At 46.2% G+C, this 19,403-nt stretch overlaps 3 protein-coding genes across 5 annotated transcripts; 2 read left to right on the plus strand and 1 right to left on the minus strand.

Moving 5' to 3' along the window:
- The first annotated feature begins 651 nt into the window (after positions 1-651).
- rnf8 (ring finger protein 8, E3 ubiquitin protein ligase) lies at positions 652-5,939 on the plus strand. 2 transcript variants are annotated; one of them, XM_060041949.1, is made up of 9 exons: positions 652-1,142; positions 1,426-1,554; positions 1,891-2,390; positions 2,548-2,752; positions 3,084-3,146; positions 3,423-3,512; positions 3,723-3,830; positions 4,214-4,425; positions 4,971-5,939. In XM_060041949.1, the coding sequence occupies exons 1-9, from the start codon at positions 1,020-1,022 to the stop codon at positions 5,005-5,007; spliced, it is 1,467 nt and encodes a 488-aa protein (XP_059897932.1). In that variant the 5' UTR covers positions 652-1,019; the 3' UTR covers positions 5,008-5,939. The 2 variants fall into 2 exon arrangements, with proteins under 2 accessions (XP_059897932.1, XP_059897930.1); XM_060041947.1 differs by having other exon boundaries at positions 833-1,142; positions 4,214-4,418.
- A 1,191-nt stretch (positions 5,940-7,130) lies between these two features.
- On the plus strand, positions 7,131-11,521 carry tcte1 (t-complex-associated-testis-expressed 1). Its single transcript, XM_060041952.1, has 5 exons — positions 7,131-7,205; positions 7,551-7,723; positions 7,834-8,453; positions 8,831-9,280; positions 10,012-11,521. The coding sequence occupies exons 2-5, from the start codon at positions 7,567-7,569 to the stop codon at positions 10,162-10,164; spliced, it is 1,380 nt and encodes a 459-aa protein (XP_059897935.1). The 5' UTR covers positions 7,131-7,205; positions 7,551-7,566; the 3' UTR covers positions 10,165-11,521.
- A 1,356-nt stretch (positions 11,522-12,877) lies between these two features.
- Positions 12,878-19,365, minus strand: tmem151ba (transmembrane protein 151Ba). 2 transcript variants are annotated; one of them, XM_060041951.1, is made up of 3 exons: positions 19,184-19,365; positions 17,804-17,968; positions 12,878-14,875 (listed from the first exon to the last, which is right to left on the minus strand). In XM_060041951.1, the coding sequence occupies exons 2-3, from the start codon at positions 17,897-17,899 to the stop codon at positions 13,412-13,414; spliced, it is 1,560 nt and encodes a 519-aa protein (XP_059897934.1). In that variant the 5' UTR covers positions 17,900-17,968; positions 19,184-19,365; the 3' UTR covers positions 12,878-13,411. The 2 variants fall into 2 exon arrangements, with proteins under 2 accessions (XP_059897934.1, XP_059897933.1); XM_060041950.1 differs by having other exon boundaries at positions 17,804-19,365.
- Positions 19,366-19,403: the final 38 nt, after the last annotated feature.

Consider the following 19,403-nt stretch of genomic DNA (forward strand, 5'->3'; position numbering starts at 1 on the left):
TATAATTAATAATTTTAGAATGATATGAATTGTTTAATAACCTTATTGTATAGACTAGGCCTGAACACTGTCGCTAAAGGCTTAATGTGTTGTCCAACTTGCAGCATGCCTGCAAGTCGAGGGAAACAGAGATGTGGCAGTTGGCACGTCTGGAGGAGAATGAGGAGTGTCGAGAAGGGACACGAGAAAGAGGACAGTGGATACAAATCTGATAGTTTTAGTAAAGGGAAAGAAGAGATGACACTTTGAGTATACCATTAACCTTGGCATAATTATTTAAATAAAGCAGAATCGAATAGCTATGTAAACACCTAAATAGAAAAAAATAATAAACAGTGGGACATGTTTTCTTGAATTTTCACTGCACATAGAGAACAAATGTATCATATTTAGTCACGTTTTTATAATTCATATTTTTTTTAGGTACAATTATCAATATATTTGCATCATAAACCTGATATATTGTCAACTGAAAGTTGTGTTCATTTTCTCAACAAACCCTAACCCTAACCCTTTCCATCGTTGCAAAACTGCAATGTCTAAACCACTTCCAATCTCTCGTTCCTTTCATTTTATTTTATTTTCTTTTATTGCCACCTGTCCCAGCTGCGTTTTGACACTACTTTAGTGCGTTGAGGGATGGGCCAAGTTACAACAAACAGTGGTTTCATTCATGGTTGCAATGTGACAAAATATACAAACACATACATATACATACATTTAACTCCATGGAAACCAACGTGCATTGTTTACTTGCTTCTTCTTTTTTACTACAGCCGTTTCTACAAGCAACCGGATTGATTTACAGAATTTTATCAATAGTGTTGGTATCTTTATGTTTTTGTACTTGTTACTTATCGCCAGTCGGATTCCGTCTCCTGTACAGAGGGCGGCAGTAATTCCCCGCCACACACACACACAAAACAGCGGAAGAAGAGCAAGAAGAAGCTCCTAGCAAGTTTGGGCTTTATTTATATCAGTTTCATTGTTTTGAATTAGTTATATAGGATGAGTTAAAAATGGAAACAGTGACATCCGACTCCTCAGCATGTGATAAGCAAGAATCCGCAATTCCTGAAGCATGCTGTTTGACGCGGATCGGAAGCAATGCAGACTGGCTTCTGTTGCCGGAGAATCAAGAGGTTCGGGTTTGCTAGTTAAACCACAGGCTATCTTTCATTATTTTTTTAACACTAGCTACATTTAACTATAGTACACTAGCGGTTTAAACTCACCAGGCAGACCTTATTGATCAAATGCACGTAAAAACAAACGCGTAATATTTTGGCTTACCTACGTTAATACGTTTGCTCGATACAACTAGCGTGTACGATATACACTCAATTACAACTCCGGAACGAAGCTAGATGCAAAGCGTTACTTCAATCGATGACCTGATGTGAACCTTGTTTGTGTACTGGACAGATCAAGATTGGACGTGGTGTAGACGTCACCTACCAGCTCGTATCACCGTCTTGCCCTCTGATGATCTCCAGACTGCACTGTTGCTTCAAGCAAAAGGGAGATGGGCATTGGACTGTCACAGACAAAATGGTATGCAAAGTTCAAGTAATAGTAACCCAAGTACCCTGTTTTTGCTCCTTTCTTATTTGTATATCTAGAATATATGCTTGTTATGCTACCATTATGTATTTCCATTGTGGCATCCCACACTACACTGGTCCAAAGGTTTCCTTCTCGACAATTAAGAGAAGTTAGGTGGTGCGTCAAGCCTTAAATGTTGCCCGTAAAGCTTTGAGACTAATTGTGATTTAGGGGACATACAAAAAAAAGTAAAATGACTTGGCTGTATTATATTCTAACAATAACATTGTTGTTAGATTGTCATTATAACTTGTTAAGAGTGTATCTTTCCGCCCGCCCTTCTAGAGTCTAAATGGCGTGTGGGTGAATGGGATACGCATACCTGCGGAGAGAGCCCACCGACTCCGCCTGGGGGACTCCATAAAGCTTGGTGTTGCTGCGGCTGGAGCCCAAGTGGAGCATGAGTATATATTTGTCAGACGGCCCCTCAAAGAACTAGAACCCCACCTGGCGCAGGTGTGCAGTCCGAGTCCCAAGGCGGTCCCTGTGGCCAATACCAGCAAAAGGAAGTTCAGCACGGATGAAACGGAGCCGTCCACCTCCTCAAAGCAGAAGCTTTATCGCGGCTCCGTGCCAAACACTTCCTGCTCCGCGCCGGGCCTGGATACAGAACCTAGACAGAGGGCCAGGCCGCCGTCGGAGGGCACGCCGGGCCTGGATACAGAACCTAGACAGAGGGCCAGGCCGCCGTCGGAGGGCCCGCCGCTTCACGCTGGGAAACGGCAGGACGCCATCGTGATCTCTGACGACTCCAACAGTCCCAGCGAACGGGACAATCTTCAGATGTATGTAGTAGTGATGGGCAAAGTGGTTAATTGCAGTGTACTGTAACCCTATCCATCCAGGTTGCAATGACCCTTCTGAGCTGAATTGACTGACGGATGAAGGAAAATAGTAATAATAATTATTATTATTATTATCCCACACCTGCTCCCTAACCAGGTTCAGCCAGAACCTCCTGACCCTGCGGGCGCGAGTCAAGGGCACCCAGAAGCAGTTGGCCACGCTGGAGGGCACGTCCCAGCAGGGGGACGCCTCCCAGGAGGCCCAGGTCAGGGAGCTGCAGGGCCAGCTGGGGGCGCTGCGCACCAAGACGCAGCACATGGAGATGCTGGAGAAGTCCTTCAGCCAGACCAGAGCACAACTGGTCAGTCACCGAGCAGAGCCTCTCGGGGCTGTCACGTGAGCCCCCAGTGTTTCCAATTCCAAACGGGTAGAAGTAGAAAAGCACTACCTTGGCCCCCACCGTGAGTTGAAAGGTTTGCTCCAAACAGAGGGCTAGCGAAGCAAAAGGTTGACTGACCTTTAACTACTTAAAGGTCCACAGCAATAATACAGTGTTCCCTACTTTACTTGCTTTTTCACAACCTCCCCTTACACTGTGTCAGCGTTGAGCTCAGGGTGGGCTTATATATCTGAGGCCATTTGTTTTGTACAATCTCCTAAATTGTGTCTGTAATGTGGTACTTGATTTAAAGGCACAGAAGACAAAGCAGGAAGAAGAGGTCTTAAAGAAACAACTAGAAGACGCCTTACAGGAGGTAAGGTCGGATTTAAAGTTTGCAGAGAATGCGATTTAATAATTTGCTTTTGCAATCTTTAGCTAAAATATCCAACTTGTGTTCTCACTTGTTGAGCTTATATCAGTAGATGATGTGGAACAATTGAGAATGCTAAAAGTGAAAACTGGAATCAGTTTCACGTGCTCTTTGATTAAACATAAAACCCCAAAAATATTTAGTTTGTTTTTTAAATCTAACCAAATAGTAATTTCATCAGTTTTGAAGTCTTTCAAACTGTCCTGTGACGGCCAACAGCAAAGGAACGTCATGGAGGAGCTCGCCCATTCTCGGCAAGGCTTTGAACAAGTCCTTTTGGCGAAGAACAGGGAGCTAGAACTTACCAAAGTAAGTATGATCATTGTCACATTTCGACTCCACTCATTCTGTAATGGTAGTATTGGCCAACCAAGCATGGTGATTGTTGCTTCAGACAAAGTACAAAACCATTACTTACTGTAGACAGTTGACGTACGTTTCGTTGTTTGGGACATGTATTGTACATTGACTGCTCCAACCACACTCGCCTTTTACCCTGCATCTATCATGGTGGACCAGGAGGAGAAGGAGAAGGAGAGGGCCAAGAAAGAGCAAGTGGTCACGCAGATGACGGAGGTGATGGAAAATGAGCTCCAGTGTATCATTTGTTCCGAGCTCTTCATTCAGGTAAGAGGGCGTCGACAATCAATGAATGAGCGTGAGGAGTTATTGTTAATCTCCTTTGAAAGAGCTCCGTGACCAGAAACTTGATTAAACACGGTTAAATCTTGGAGTTGCATTTGTAAATGGACACAGCTTAGATTCCAGATGGATTTCAAGATGGATGCCACGTATAATTTGCATATAGTTGCAAACAAACTATTTCCAAACATATACATTAGATTAACTTGCCGTGTCGGACTCGCTGTTGCTTGTCATTGTCAACATATGCTAATTGTCTCTAATGATGTGTCCAAACTTTTACTCCCTCTGGCACGAAGGAAGCAAAAGAAAAGTATCGAAACAATTGCATTGAATTAAAATATTTTTGTGTCTACCTTTGGCGACAGGCTTACGTGCTGAACTGCAGTCACATCTTCTGCCTGTACTGCATCGGCGAGTGGCGCAAGCGCAAAGACGAGTGTCCCATCTGCCGCCAGACGATCCGCTCGCAGACGCGCTGCCTTGCTGTGGATAACTTCATCGACAGCATGGTGCAGAACCTCAGCGCCGACACCAAGACCCGGAGACAGGTGATCGTCAACGAGAGGGAAGGTGAGAGGTGCGTCAAACGCCACGAGCAAGCAAGATGGCAAGCGCCGCGGTGCCAGTCTCTCCCGCGCTGCAGAGATGCTTCCTACTGCCCTGGGGGTGTAGGACACCGGTAGTGTCCTAGCCCTCACAACACTCTTATTATTTTCAAACACGGCTCAACACCGTTCAGTGTGCTGCAGCTTTTTTTTTGAAAACAATCGACTTTATTTATGCACGTGCCATCTTATGGTTTTATTTTACGTTTCTCTTTTAAATGCTGGGCGGTCTCTTGGTTTCAGAGAGAACGAGCTGGTTGGGCCAAAAGCGAGATAGTCTGTTTGTCTGCGTGCTGGAAAGCCAGCTTGTGTATCTCGACGTGCCCGTTAGAAACACCAGCGAGATGTGATACCCTCTTCCTTCTTATTTACAATTGTTTTGATTGTCTTGGGTGACCAAGGGTTCAACTGGCTGAATTCTTATACTTGATACTTTTTTTGACCCTCCATCTCCATGCGTTAATTATTTTTATGGGACAAGTATCACTGTGTTTGTTTTGGTTGTTGGGTTTCTCAGGAGCCACGCCTCCGGAGGTGACGGTGATCCAAGATGACAGCAGCACGACCAGCAGCAGCAGCAGCAGCAGCGGCTCCAGCGGGAGCAGCCTGGACAGCGGCAGCGAGTCGGACAGCGACGCGGCGGACGGGGAGGTGGAGAACATCAGCCCTGCGGACGGCAGCATCCACCTGGACAGCTCGGGGGACGGCACGGTGGAATCGGTGGGCACGGACAGCAGTCATCAGAGCCTAGACCTCAGCCCTTCCACCAGCAACATCTCGGGGGGCGATGACAGCTTTTATAATTGGTGAAAGGCCTGGGTGGGCTGGGGGTTAAAGGCCGATCGCAAGGCACCAGAAGCACGTGGACTCCGACGTGCGCTCGCTCGAGCAGCGAGGGGACGTTTTTGTGACGCATAAGGATTCCGACCTTCGCTGCAGTTTTCGGTTCTTCAACAGAAAGAATCGAGCGGTTGAACAAAATAGTATGAATTATTATTTGAATTATTATGTTCTTGTTTTCTTCAGCTGTTTTCGTCCGCTCAACAATGTGATTGGCCGTTGGTGCAATTTTCTGCTCCTCTGTGGACTTTTCTGTTATTTTGGTTTGTGCTTTGTAGTATTTATGCTGTGGTCATGATGAATGGAAACGAGTAAAAGTTTGTTTGTATTTCGTGACGCAATTGTGAAACATGTTAAACTTAAAGGAATTGTACAATCAGGACCCATGCTCTACTTGCTAGGTTATAGGTCGACACAAGGTGGCGCCTGATCATCAAAACCTTATTCACTAATGTAATGTATACTTTTTTGCCTAATGCAAAAGGAAAAGAGACTGCAGCCATGTTTTAACAATATCTATAAATACAAACTCTGCAGCCTCCTTGATTTCCTCGACTAAAAGAAAATCATGAATTGAACTTGCCAAAGCTGTGAGATATGAGAAAACATTTGTAAGCATAAAGTAAAATGTGATGTTTGGTATTCACTCTTCATGCAAACAGAGTTTCTAAAAGCACTGGAAATAAGGTGTAATGTGTAACATGATGTATTATTTTCAAATCAATATTTCCCTGGATGCCATGGGAAACTGGCACACTTCTACCTTTGTTTACACTTTGATCGTATCGACTACTGCATTCATTGAAATATTCTGGATTTTCTTCTGTGAAATCCCAGCGGTCGCATCCTGCTTCCGACTAGACCGTGATCTGTCGAGCCACCGTGACATTTCTTCATATTGATTTGGTCATTAAGGGCGACAGACCATGTTGACTGCCTTGCCAAAACGATATGCCTTTCGTGGCCACTAGCACACACCAGGATTGGTAAACATCTTGAGCCAGGGACTCACCTCACTGTGCTTCTGGGCACTTGTAAAAACTACAGCAGCATCCGGAGTGCGCGGGCTGACCTTCCTTCCTTCCTTCCTTCCTGCACGATGGACGGCTGACGTCAGGGCAGTCCATTAGAGCCAGTGCAGCGCGATGGAAGCGTGCGTCTTGTCGGGCTGTGTTGCACAACTCCGACAGTGACGGAGCAGTGCCTCGGAGCCACGGTCAAAGCCTGGCTTCTTAAATCATCCTCGAACCTCCTTCCCCACTCAACGAGCTACTTCCACCTAATGGGATGCTACTAACTTCTATCTTTGTCTATACTCTGATATTTCTGTACTTTATCCTCCTCCCTCTCTCTACTGAGCTCTGTATTTTCTCTCCCAGACTACAGAGGAGCAACCTTGGATCTGCAGGAACGACAGAAGCACTTTGGCCTCGCTGTTTGCCATTTTAGTTTGCTCTACTCGTGTGTTCGCACCCTTGTTACCCCCAGTGATCTCCATCATAGGACATAAAGCCTGCATCCCTAACACACTGTCCACACATTGCACATTTGCCCACACTTTCTACTCACTTGAAAGGGGACATCTTTGTAGTTGTGGCACAAATGTGGGGTAGTATGTAATAGTACCCCACATTTTTTTTGACAGTTTTTCTTGTTTTAGATGGGCAATTTTTATTATGTCCTTTGTACTTAAATATAAAACAAACATTACGGCCTATATATAATTACGAATGGTTCTTTAACACTTTTATTTGAACATATTTTGATTAAAAATTACTGAATCGATACAAGAGCATTTTATTGCTAACGTCACAGACTGATTGTTGATTTTGGTTGCCTAGCAACGAGGCTTTGGCTTTGAAATTGTGCGGTTTGTTACCAAGGCGTCAAGTTATCCAGACAAGCGCTAGTGGTACGTTATAATGGCACTATTTATCCAATTGAATCCACATTTCTAGATATTACGTTTGTAGAATGTTATGTTCCACATAAACGATACTCTTTGTTTCGCTGCTCTAGATGCTTTTCGCATCAAATAGTTTGACCGGGATTCTTGGGCTGATGCTACCGCTAATGTAGCATTGACAAATGCATATCTAGCTTTAGTTTTCAGGCACAATTAAGTAGTGGTAGAAGTAGAATTGATCAGGCCTATGTTCCCTCCTTAGAGGACATCTCGCCTCTTGCGGAGCAGACAGTCCCTGCAAGTAACATTTTGTCTATAATACATCCACCTGACCATATTGCCCACGGACAGTATTTCTTCTGGCACAATGTCCAAGTCCATCGATCCTCCAGTGGAACAAATCAGCGCGTTTGGGGACCATGGACCACTGCGCAGGATCATTGCTGAAGACCCAGAGTGGTCCCTTGCTCTGGTGCCTCCCTTATCCATACTCTGCCTGCAAAACATCGTGACAAACTTCGAGGGTATGCTCTTCAAAGGCACTATTGACAAACAGCTTTATCAATTACAGTATCATAACAACATATTAATAGGATTCATTGTACATGTGCTGGTTGTGACCATGTCATTAAAGAAAAGCAGACCATCGAAGAGCTGCTGCCCGCTCATAAGGAGTACGTGCTGGGCCGGCTGCCCCCCTCCCTGCCGCTGCACGTCACCGCCAACCTGATCTCGGACCCGGGCTACTGGCGCCGCTGCTGCGTGCAGCGCTGGAACCCCTGCGACGTGTCCCAGTATGGCCACAGCTGGAAGCGCATGTTCTTCGAGAAGCACCTGGAGAACCTGCTGGAGCTGTTCATCCCGGACGTGACGCCGCCGCACTCCATCCTGGAGCTGGTGCCCCTGTGCAGGGACTACGTCCTCAGGCTGGACGTCTCCCAGCTGCTGCCCCCCATCAAGGAGCCCGGGAACCCCGGGAGGGAGAGGCCGCGCGAGGAGCAGCAGCAGCAGCAGGAGGAGGAGGAGGGGGAGGAGGAGCAGGAGGAGGAGGAGGACGCGGCCAGCGACGCGGGTCCGTCGATGGACCACTTTGACTTCGGCCTGCTGTTGGACCAGCTCAGCCGCCTGGAGGAGCTGCGGCTGGTTTACGGGGTCCGGGGCTGCGGCATGAACTTTGAGTGGAACCTGTTTGAGTTCACGCTCCGCGACTGCGAGGCCCTGGCGAGAGCGCTCAAGTCCTGCCACACCTTGAAGGTAATCAGAATGTTTGTGGTTGTTTTTTTTTCCGAAAACAGCAGCACTGCTCTCGCTCAAACATAACGAAAAAAACACAAAACATGTGTTTTAGTCTACGGTACTGATAATGGTAATGTTCCACATTTGATCAAATCGGTTTATTCTTGGCAGATCCCCAGTTGGCCATACTTATCGGAAAGGGAAGTCAACTGACCCTCCTGTCTCCCGAAAGCTACATCAATGATCATGTAATCTAAGTTCACTCAGGAATGGAAGCCGAGCTTCGAGCACAATGATAGATGATACTCGCTGGTGGGAATGCGATAATGTGTCGGAACATCACCCGTGTTAGGTCAAGTGTATACAGCCTCACTGCCTCATCTCCTGCCATGAAGGTCCTGAGGCTTTGCCAGAGCAAAGTGGAGGACGAGCGCTGCCGGATCCTGGCCCTCCACCTGCTGGACCACCCGTCGCTGCTCGAGCTGGACCTCTCCCACAACCTCATCGGCGACCGGGGGGCCCGGGCCATCGGCAAGCTGCTGTCCAGGAGCCGCCTGGAGGGCCTCGACCTGTACGACAACGAGGTCGCGGGCCCCGGCGCGCGGGCCATCGCCCACGCGCTGTCCCGGAGCGCCGCCCTCCGCAGCCTCAACCTGCGGCTGAACCGGTTGGGGGACGAGGGCGGAAGGGCCGTCGGCCAAGCTCTGCTGACCAATCGCACGCTCCGCCGGCTGCACCTGGGCGCCAACGAGATGGGAGAGGCCAGCGCCGCCGTGCTGGCGCAGGTGCTGGTCCAGAACGACACGCTGACCAGCGTCAACCTCTCCTGCAACAGCCTGGGCGCGGTGAGCTTAAGAAAAGCCCCTTTACCCGCATGCGCCTGGCCTGGTTTAGGACCGAGGCCAGGGCAGTACACTGTGTGGTTGTGCTAGAGCACTGCTTCTAGCAAGTTAGGATGTCTTTATGTTCTTCTACTTCTTCCTCGTCTTCTACTACTAAACAATGTGTTATTGAAGTGGTTTACGCAGAACACTTGAATTCATTGAAGGTTTTATGTGAGGCAGTAAAGATTTAATTGTCTATATGTAAGCTTTTCTTACCTTTTGAAGCTGTTATCTTTACAAACCTTTTGCACTAGGGAAGACGCATAATTGTTTTGGGAAAAACAATAGATTATTCTAAATTGCCCCTGTTGCTTTTGCTTTTGCTGTTACCATTAAATTGCATTGTAGTTTCCAGTAGTTAAGCCATCATGCAGAGGCTATAACTATAGCTAAAATAGGCAATAAATAAATGGTGGGGGGGGGGGGGATGTGAAAGTGGGTAGGTGTGGATAGTGATGTGGGGTGGGTGGATGGCGTGCTGCAGTCACAGTCATACAGTGATGGTACAGGGAGTTCATGCTGGGGGTGGCGATGGCAGGTGTCGTGCGAAGAGAGATTGAGTGAGATTGCCTACCTACGCTCTCTGTGACCGTTACAACCTTTCGACTCCCTGGGAAAGATGGGCTAATAGCATAACAAGGGGGCGAGATGATGATTACGAGTGATGTGTGTGCAATGTGTGTTATGCCCAGGATGGAGGTAAGATTCTGGAAGACGCGATGTCCCATAACAACGCCGTGACGGAGTTTGACGTCCGACTGACGGAGGTGGGCGAGGGGAGCGAGGCCTTTATCGGCCAGAGGGTGCGAAGCAATCAGGGCAGGGTGCGTGAGCATCCCGCCTGAGAGAACGCCAACGGCAAGTAGACTGTGTGATTCAACACAGTAAAACCTGAACGATGCTCACACACTCATGGTTCCCACCGCTCTTCTGTTCACCTCTTGCGGGGGAGAATGACGGAACGGAATAGAGATTGAATCTTTGAAGAATGCGTGTCATTTTGTCCAATCGTTCCTCCGAGACAAATTGTTTTCATAGACCCTACTAACATGATTGATCGTGTGGCTGATCAATGTTGAGCTGAAATCTGTCCAAATGACCTATCGGCAGACACGGTAGTACGCTGTACATAGGAAGCACTTATGTTTGGTTATTCTTTGTAGGCCTTAGCTTGGTAAAAAATGTCATTCCCAAATATGGGATTTTCCAAAAATATCCAGCTTATCAGAGTGACTCTTGGTGGGAAGTAAAGACAACACACATTCTCCTCTGAGAAAAGCCCTCCACGCATATTTCTGTTCATCTTTACCATAGTTAGTCCATTTTGAATAATATGGTTTTGATTGCTCTATAGATTGCTACACTTTCCTTGGGTGCCGCCATTGTTTTTTTTTTTACTCATCAGACTGCGGCGCTCCTTGTTCGTCGTGAACTTAAACTCCCTCCCCCTAGGACTGACTGGGTCTATAATATTTATGTTATCCGAAACGGCTTTCAACAGGCCCAAGGCCAGACCGATCTACAGAGAGAACAGAATGTGAACTCACAAGACCCTGATGGATTACTGCAACAAATATGGGCAATTTATGACACATGATGTTGGTTAACTCAATACCAAAACATGACACCATAGCAAAATCATTTGTATGGGGTGGTTTTATTTTATTTGAGTGTCCCGATTTGAGCCATGACCCTTGCCTGATATCAGAGGGAATGTACAGTAGACATGGTGGCAGTGTAGACATATGTCTCGAAATGTAACTGACCTGCTGTAGAACAGTGACATCCTTTACTGTGCAGCAACAAGCAAAAAGGAAGGCTTTCGATTGCGTGTATCGCAACAGGCAAGATGTTTCATGATCATTTTGAGGTAAGTCTGTATCAAAATTAATTTACAACGCATATAAAATTTGTTTAAGCTACATAAAAGCACATGAACAAAAGAAAAACATCCAGATGCTAGTTTTCTATAATACATATGTGCCCTGTTAAAAAACTACACATTTAGTTATCACTTTTCAGACTCCAGCTTCACAATATATTGATGATACAAACTGGTTTGAAACTTGTTTATAATTCGTCATCAACATTCAGCTTGTACACCAGGTACAATTGTTCTAATCGGACTTCCTTATTTCTCGTATAAAAAAGCAGCTCCAGAGCTACAGATCATGCTGCTAGGTTATGTTATAAAGCAAGGGGGTTTTCCGCCCAAAAGGGAACTACTTAGGGGTAGCTTTGCATGTCTGGGTCATCTACACATCGAATGGTTTCACTTTGGACACCTTCAGTTGTAACATGAACTCCACCCGAATATCAGCTTACAGTAAACATTTATGTTGGCTTGTCATATAACCATATCACTGTTGTTGCAAAATAATTCGTAATTATAATAAAAGAGAGTGAGAGAGTTATCGAGAGACTTGATGTCAGATAGTCCAGGATCAACTGTATATTACGGTAGTCAGGAGATTTTGGGGGTTGCTGTTATTCACTAGGCTCTTATCACAGAGGCAAGCCCGATGAGTGAAGAGGAAAATGCGGACATTAAGTCCATAGTTTCAGACTGACCTTTAACTTAAAGCCTTTTTCCTTTGTTAGGATCATGGGCAATTGTGACAGGGTAACCTCGAATGACTGCAAGACTGCACGATGAGTGAGTTAGTGCACAGCTTATCCAGGCTCCTTTTTTTATACATACAATGTTATACAGGTCACTGATTTAAAATAAGTAGGAGGAGAATTAAATGAACTGTATAATACACCCAAGGCATGCATATTTAGTTTGTTTCTTGTTTGTTACAGATAAGGATGTCTGGTCTGGTTTTATTTTATTTGGGTAATGCTGGAGTGTCAATCCCAGGTTCTTTGATGGATGACTCTCTTTGTCAGGCTCTCTCTCTCTCTCTCTCTCTCTCTCTCTCTCTCTCTCTCTCTCTCTCTCTCTCTCTCTCTCTCTCTCTCTCTCTCGCTCTATCTCTCTCTATCTCTCTCTCTCTCCATCTCTCTGATATACATCAGCAGACACTGAGTTTATTTGGTTATTTTTCAAGAATCTGGTTCTTGTTGCCCAGTGTCTGTATACGTTGGAAGTTGTTCTAGCTCTTAATATTAATAAATTGATAATGGATTATTATTAGAAATTAATCAACAAGAATCTTTTAGGGATGGCTGTTAGATACTTAAACAAAGAGGTAAACTGCAATATTATAAATATTTCCAAATATGAAGTTCAATGGCGCCTGTCAAAACAATACATTTAGTCGTTTGTGATGAGGCCTTGGGTTGATGAATCACTGTTGGATAAAGGGTATTTGTCTACATTTTTTTGTGTTGATACGATTTTTGGTGTGTCGCCTTTTCGTTTATCTCCACTCCCTTCTACTCAATTGGTAATTGATTAGGTTGCTATATTTAGAATTCAGGAAGTATCGTGTCACTGTCGTCTAATTGATATTGAATTAATGTCTGAATACAGTATCGGGTGCTATTGTTAAGTTCCTTTTTTAATCCTTTTTGCGGAACAAGACACCGTATACAAACAGCTCAATCTTTCAATGACTTTGAAACTATAAATGTTTTATTATAATGAATTAATTATTATAATGACTTACACTTGAGTGACTGAAATGACTCAAATGAAAAAGAATACTAAACATTGTAGCTATTGATTCATGATTTGATGCTTGACATCACTAGACAGAGGTCGCAGGTCACTTTGGTTACTCAAACTTAAGACGGACGAGAAGCTGTGCTCTATTTACAGTATGGAGTAGATCGCAGCCCTTCTCAGAGCATCATAACTACAATGTAAAGCTGACTCATTCGTGTACTGTACTGCTGTGCTGCTGCAACGACCCTTATGTCCTTCATAACCGCTTTGGAATTAAACAAACATTGGAGTAAACCAAATACATGGGAGATCTGCAGGTCCATCCAGGCCCAGTCCAGTGGGGCCTTCCTCACCCTGTATTGGCTGAAAGGGGAAAGGCAAGCCAGGTATAAAAACAATACGAGCAAGCTCGCCATCCCATTGTTCCTTTGCTCAGCGGGACGGGGCAGTAAGCAGCAGAGGGGGTTGGGGCATTGGGGTCAAATGGAGGTCTCTACGCAGGCGCCGTTCCTGTTCAGGGCGTGCTGCTCGTGCCCCGGGCAACCCTCCCCGCGGTGCACGATGAGCACGGGGAAGCACAGGGCGTCCTGGTAGTCCGGGGGTGGTGCGGCCTCGTCGGTCACGCCGCCGCCGCATCCCCGCCGCTGCGCGTCGCAAAGACAGCGCAGGCTTCCGCCGGGCCGCGGCTCCCCCAGGCTGCCGCTGCTCAGCCCCAGGCAGCTGGGCCGCGAGCCGTACAGGCGGCCCAGGGAGAAGCGGCTGGCGCTGCAGGGGAGGCGCGGGCTGGCCCGGGTGCACACGCTCAGCGCGCTGCGCGAGAAGATGGACGAGCTGCTGACGGCGCGGTGGCAGCGGTCGCAGTTGTGCCGGGAGCCTCTTCTGCTGTTGTTTCCGCCGCCGCCGCCGTCGCACGCCGAGTAGCTGTCGCGGCTCCCCGACAGCTGGGCCAGGTCCATAAGGACGGCCTCCGAGTAGCTGGGCACCAGGCCCTGGTTGGAGCGGATGTGCCACTCCAGCTCCGTGCTGTCCACCGTGTTGACCCGGGGGACGCCGCGACCCAACGGCCGCTCCCCGGCGTCGGAGGGCGTCGCCGCCCCCGCTCCGGCCGAGTCCAAGCCAAACAGCTTCTCCACGTGGTAGTGGACGCTGGCGGTGCGGTGCTCCGTCAGCACGCGCAGCGGCCAGGACAGGGTGCAGGCGGCCGCCGCCCAGAAGGTGGCGCTGGCCGCGTACCAGGGCAGCCGGTCGGGGTCGGAGAACACCAGCATGTGCTCCTTGAAGTCCACGTTCCTCAGGTGCATGCCCTCGCGGGCCTCCATGTAGTCGTCCAGGCCCTCGTTGTCGGCGAAGAAGCAGCCGCGCTGCGTCAGGTACGAGTTCTCCGACGCCACGTTGGCGAAGCTGAAGCACTTGGTGAAGCGCAGCCGGGCGGCGGCCACGCCCCGCAGCCCCAGCAGGCTCTTGGACACGTCCCTCACGCCGCAGTCGCCGTAGTCGAACTCGGCCTCGGCCACGTGCGTGTTGACCCGCTCGTGGTACACCTGCGTGGTGGTGTAGGCGTCGCCGTTGCGGTAGCGCATGACCTGGCGCGTGCGGCGGACGTAGTGGTAGCTGATGGCCTTCCACCAGACGCAGGGCGTGGCCCGCTGCATGCGGAGCACGCGCTGGCCGGCGCTGTCGGCGTCGGCGCGGCACTGAAGGCGGTCACGGGCGCGGCAGTGCCAGCACTCCACCAGGTACACCACGTAGAGCATGAGCAGGAAGGCCAGGGGGATGGAGAGGTAGCCGTGGGAGCAGGGGCTGGGGTCGCGGAGCAGCGGCGGGCGGCCCTTGCACCACGCCACCGTGCCCACGCAGCCGTAGATCAGCGCCGACAGCAGCAGGCACTTCCAGTGGCTCTCGCGGCAGAAGGACTTGGCGAGAGACTGCTTCACGGGCCACTGCTGCACAGACCCAGGGGGGGGGGAGAGAGAAGATGAAGTGTTTTTTATGATGTAGGCTTTGCATTTCAATTTGAAACTGTTGAAACTACGATGCGATGCTGCTGAAATAACACATATTACCCCCCAACCGACACACACACATCATTATGCACTCTGACAAAGTTATTATTAGAAAAAGGCACTTGATATCTTTCCTCTGTGTATTGTATTTATAGGTCTTAATGAAGAAAAAAGAGAGGGAAGAGACTTGATGGAAAGTATGAAATATTAAGAGAAACTACAAGTGCTTTTCCATTGTTTATGCATGAGCATAATAATGTAATGTGATTGCTCATATATAGGTCTCCACTAATGCAAAAAATAACCATAATACTCACCAGAAATAGGGAAATTATAAATTATTATAATCTTAATGTGTGACATACAACTAATTACAATATTGTGTGTGTGTGTGTGTGTGTGTGTTTGTGTGTGTGTGTGTGTGTGTGTGTGTGTGTGTGTGTGTGGAGAGAGGGACAAAGCGACACCGTTAAGTGTGATCAGGGTAAAGGCAGATCATAAGTGTCACTGACGCATTGTTTTAACCAGCTTGCATTGATGTATTGAACTCAATGCACTGCAGTGAACAGCAGCCACACAGGGCAGGGGATTAAATAATAAATGTATATTCCCTTTGCAAGCCCCCACCTCCCCCTCCCCCATGATCCCAAGCCATGGGGGACCATCACCTTCATCACCACCACGGCCACCCCTACCCCCACGGGGGGCCGTTGTTTTAAGACTTCTGTTCCATGTTAACCTTCTGAGGCCGCTGGATTTGCCAGGCTCGAAGTTCTGCGTTTGTGGTTTGTGAATCAGCATCCTGTAAATAACTGTGATCTAGGTGATACGTGATAAGACAGTTATGGCCCGATGGTTCACCCAATCCCCTGCCAAGTATTTTTTTTTTAAATGCCTGCCCCTTTAAATATCAAAACTATTTCCAAGGATGACTTCTAAGATGTATCTGTGCAAAAAAACATCTGGCGTGTCAGTCAGTCAGGTTAATCCACTTTTGCCAATGGGACATTGACAGAATATTCCTCTGGCTTCATGCAGTACCAATCAACTAACAACTAACAGAACAGGGCATAGTTGGCATGGGCACGCGCACAATGTACACATAGTTCATCCCTGTCTCCGCCGTGGCCAATACATATAAAACCATAATGGATTGACTGCAGACATAAAGTAACACTGAAGGGTTTGAATCCTTTTATGAATTCACTTGGGCCGGTGCCACTGGAGTCTTACACTAATGCAGAAATAGCAAATAGAAAAAGATTCTCATAAAACATTGGAAAGAACGTGAAATAAGGGAGGAAATCTATAATATTTTACTCATGTTGAACCTCAGCTCCCAAATGACGGTTGAATAAGCTACGATTTTAAACGTTATGAAGCTTAAAAATCATGCAAATAATTGCATTAAACTATTCTTTGGTGATGTAATTTGGTTTTACTGGGAAAAACAATGGACCAACAACATATGATTTATATCACAAAATATATTCCAGTTATTTTCATACAATTAAAATGTGATTTCTTCTGAGGTTTCTGTTTTGATTAGGCAAAACCTCGTTCTTACAAAATGACCAACCCCCACAGAATGAGACTGACCCTGTAGCGATGTTCTTCTGATGTCAAATTAGCTACTCAACAAAGCAGAATAAATCACTGTGGATTACCGTCCTACACTTTGAAAATAGCTTTATCATATATCGTTATAGCAAAACTGCCTTAATTAATGTATTCCTGTCCCTGTATATATATATATATATATATATATATATATATATATATATATATATATCGATTGTAATATGAATGAACAATATTCAGCAGTTTCTACAAAAAGGGCATGACTTGTAACATGGTTTGCGATAAAAGCGTCTTCCATATACAATGGCATGAAGGTAGTTAAGGAATGTACAACTTCTCATACACGCATGACAACTTTAGGATAAAGTAATGATACAATTATGGGTGTAGCTTTAATGTATTCCTTGTTAAGATTTAATCTTTCTCAGCGATGCCTGTAGGCTTAATGAGGATATCGGGAATCAAACCCAAAAAACTTCTGGCTAACTAAAACACTGCCACCAGACTGTCCAGGCATAGGGCATACTGAGTTCTGACTTAGGTTGCTCATTTAAACGTATGGTATGTAGCATATTATATAATTTAATATATAGGCCTAAGTCATATTTCCATATGGACCTTTACATACATAAATATCTGAAAACATTATAAAAGTCCACAGAATGGATTTTAACTGGCATTCATTTGTCTTTCACCTGTATTTAGCTTTCTCTTGACATAATAGGAGCAACACCGTTATGTAAAATCCCGTGTGCTTGCAACCATCCGATGTGTGGGACACGAGTTCATGGAAAATAAACTCATTTTCCATGAGAAAAAAATACATATACATATACGAATGCAATTTCCATACAACTTGTTAATGTTGTTAAGAAGGCACACGCACGCACGCACGCACGCGCACACACACACACACACACACACACACACACACACACACACACCCCTCGGATGGGTTATGGCAGCACGGGCGGGCCATACGTCACTGTGATGTGCACTCTATGATCGAACACAAACAAAGGACACGCTATTATTTTTTCTTTCTCTTTCACCTGATCCTTGACACAGAAGTCTACAACTCCTAGTACTACATCGATGACTCATTCATTTACAATGTCTTCAATTATCAATTTCATAGATTGTCTTTCAACTCATAACATGAAAACAGAACTGAACTCATCTGAAAGAATAAGCGTAGTAGGATCCAGTAGGATTACCAAATAAAAAAAAAACACTCCAAAATCTGTTGAGGTTTAAACTGTTTAGGTTGTGGATAATGTCTCTCACCTCCTCTCGTGGGTTTTCCGCCGTGGGTTCTTCCTCGGGGACTGTGTCGGTGTTGCTGCTCTCGCTGGCCGCGGATGCCTCGGATGCCGGGGACATGTTTGTATTGACAGCGAACAACCACACAGCATGGGTCTCCTCAGCACCAGCGATGCTACTGACCAACCCCTAAAAACCGCTAAGAAATTATAAAACCGCCTTCCTCTGAAAGAAACCACCATGGCATCGCCCCAAGGCAGGAACTCGAGGGGGAAACACTGAGACACACACCCTTAAAAGAAAGATGCATTCTCTCCTCTTTTACGTGAGCGGCGGTTGCGTGGCTACGGGAGTCTACGGCTACGAGGGCGTGTGTACGCTCGCTTGCGCGCGCGTGTGTGTGTGTTTCAGTGCCCACCACCACACTGCCCATTTCGAATAGGCAGAAGTTGGCCTCGCGTCTTGTGACGTCCCCCCGTGTAAGATGCAATATGATATGGCAGATTTGTATCTTCTTTCAGTGGCGCCTTTACAAGGAGGAGAGGAGATGCTCCTGCAGCCGCCTGAGCGTCGTAACTAGCGACGCGCGGAGGGGTACCAGCCGTGGACAAAGAGACTATAGGCGTTCACACGTGCTCACAATCCAAATGTAAATAAGACCTACCTCGAGCCTGGGTTAGACAGTACACTATCTTATATGAGTGAATAAGTCAAATAGATATAACAATTATTATTATAATATTATATAATATTATAATGATTAGTTATTATAACAACAACTATAATACCATTAATAATAATAGGAATACGTTAGGCCTATTAAATATTTAACATAATAAACACTCATTTCAATTTGGAGTTATAGGGCTACGTTAACTTCGATCTCATTGCAAATATGAAGAGCAAAAGCCTATCATATTACATTAATAGTCATTCATCTCGGGTGCATTTGACAACAATTAAACAACAAAGTTGCCTCTACTGGCTCTTTCATACAAAAAGCTGAACGATCCAAAGTCCAATTGAATAGTTGTAATCAGCGTTATTTCTTTAAGGTTTGTATGCACTATGGTTCATCTGTAGGCTACATGCATCGATTTCACGCCTGCACTGCGGCTTTGGTATGCCTAGACTGCGAGCGGTTGTCCTGTTCTAAATATAGCCGAGGGGAACTCCGCTGTTCAAGTCACCCTTTGACCCTTTGGCATGTTCACACAAAGTTTCACCCATAAAACAGACCTAACGTTCACCTCCGCGGTGAGTAGGCTGTTTGGATAAATTATAACTTAGGCTAGAACATAGCTATCGAAAGTAACATGGCCTATTGGTCGGATTTAAACAATAATTAGACTGATATTACTTTTTGTTTCCTTATATGACATTGCATTTCTTTACAGTGCTTACGGTAATCGCATGGCTCTTAGTTCATCATCTTGCCTGATTAATGACGGCTCTGGAAAGCACTGTCCTATCGACACAAACACCAAGGAGGTGGCAATGATGACACTGCACTAACCCAAAGGAATCTTATTAAACCTTATTAAACCCCACTGGTGCGTCTGACTGGTGTCTAGTGGAAAAACACCCAAATAAATAAACAAACCAGAAGGATTCTCATTGGGAA

Source organism: Gadus macrocephalus, chromosome 21 (assembly GCF_031168955.1).
Source record: "Gadus macrocephalus chromosome 21, ASM3116895v1".
Classification (NCBI taxonomy): domain Eukaryota; kingdom Metazoa; phylum Chordata; class Actinopteri; order Gadiformes; family Gadidae; genus Gadus; species Gadus macrocephalus.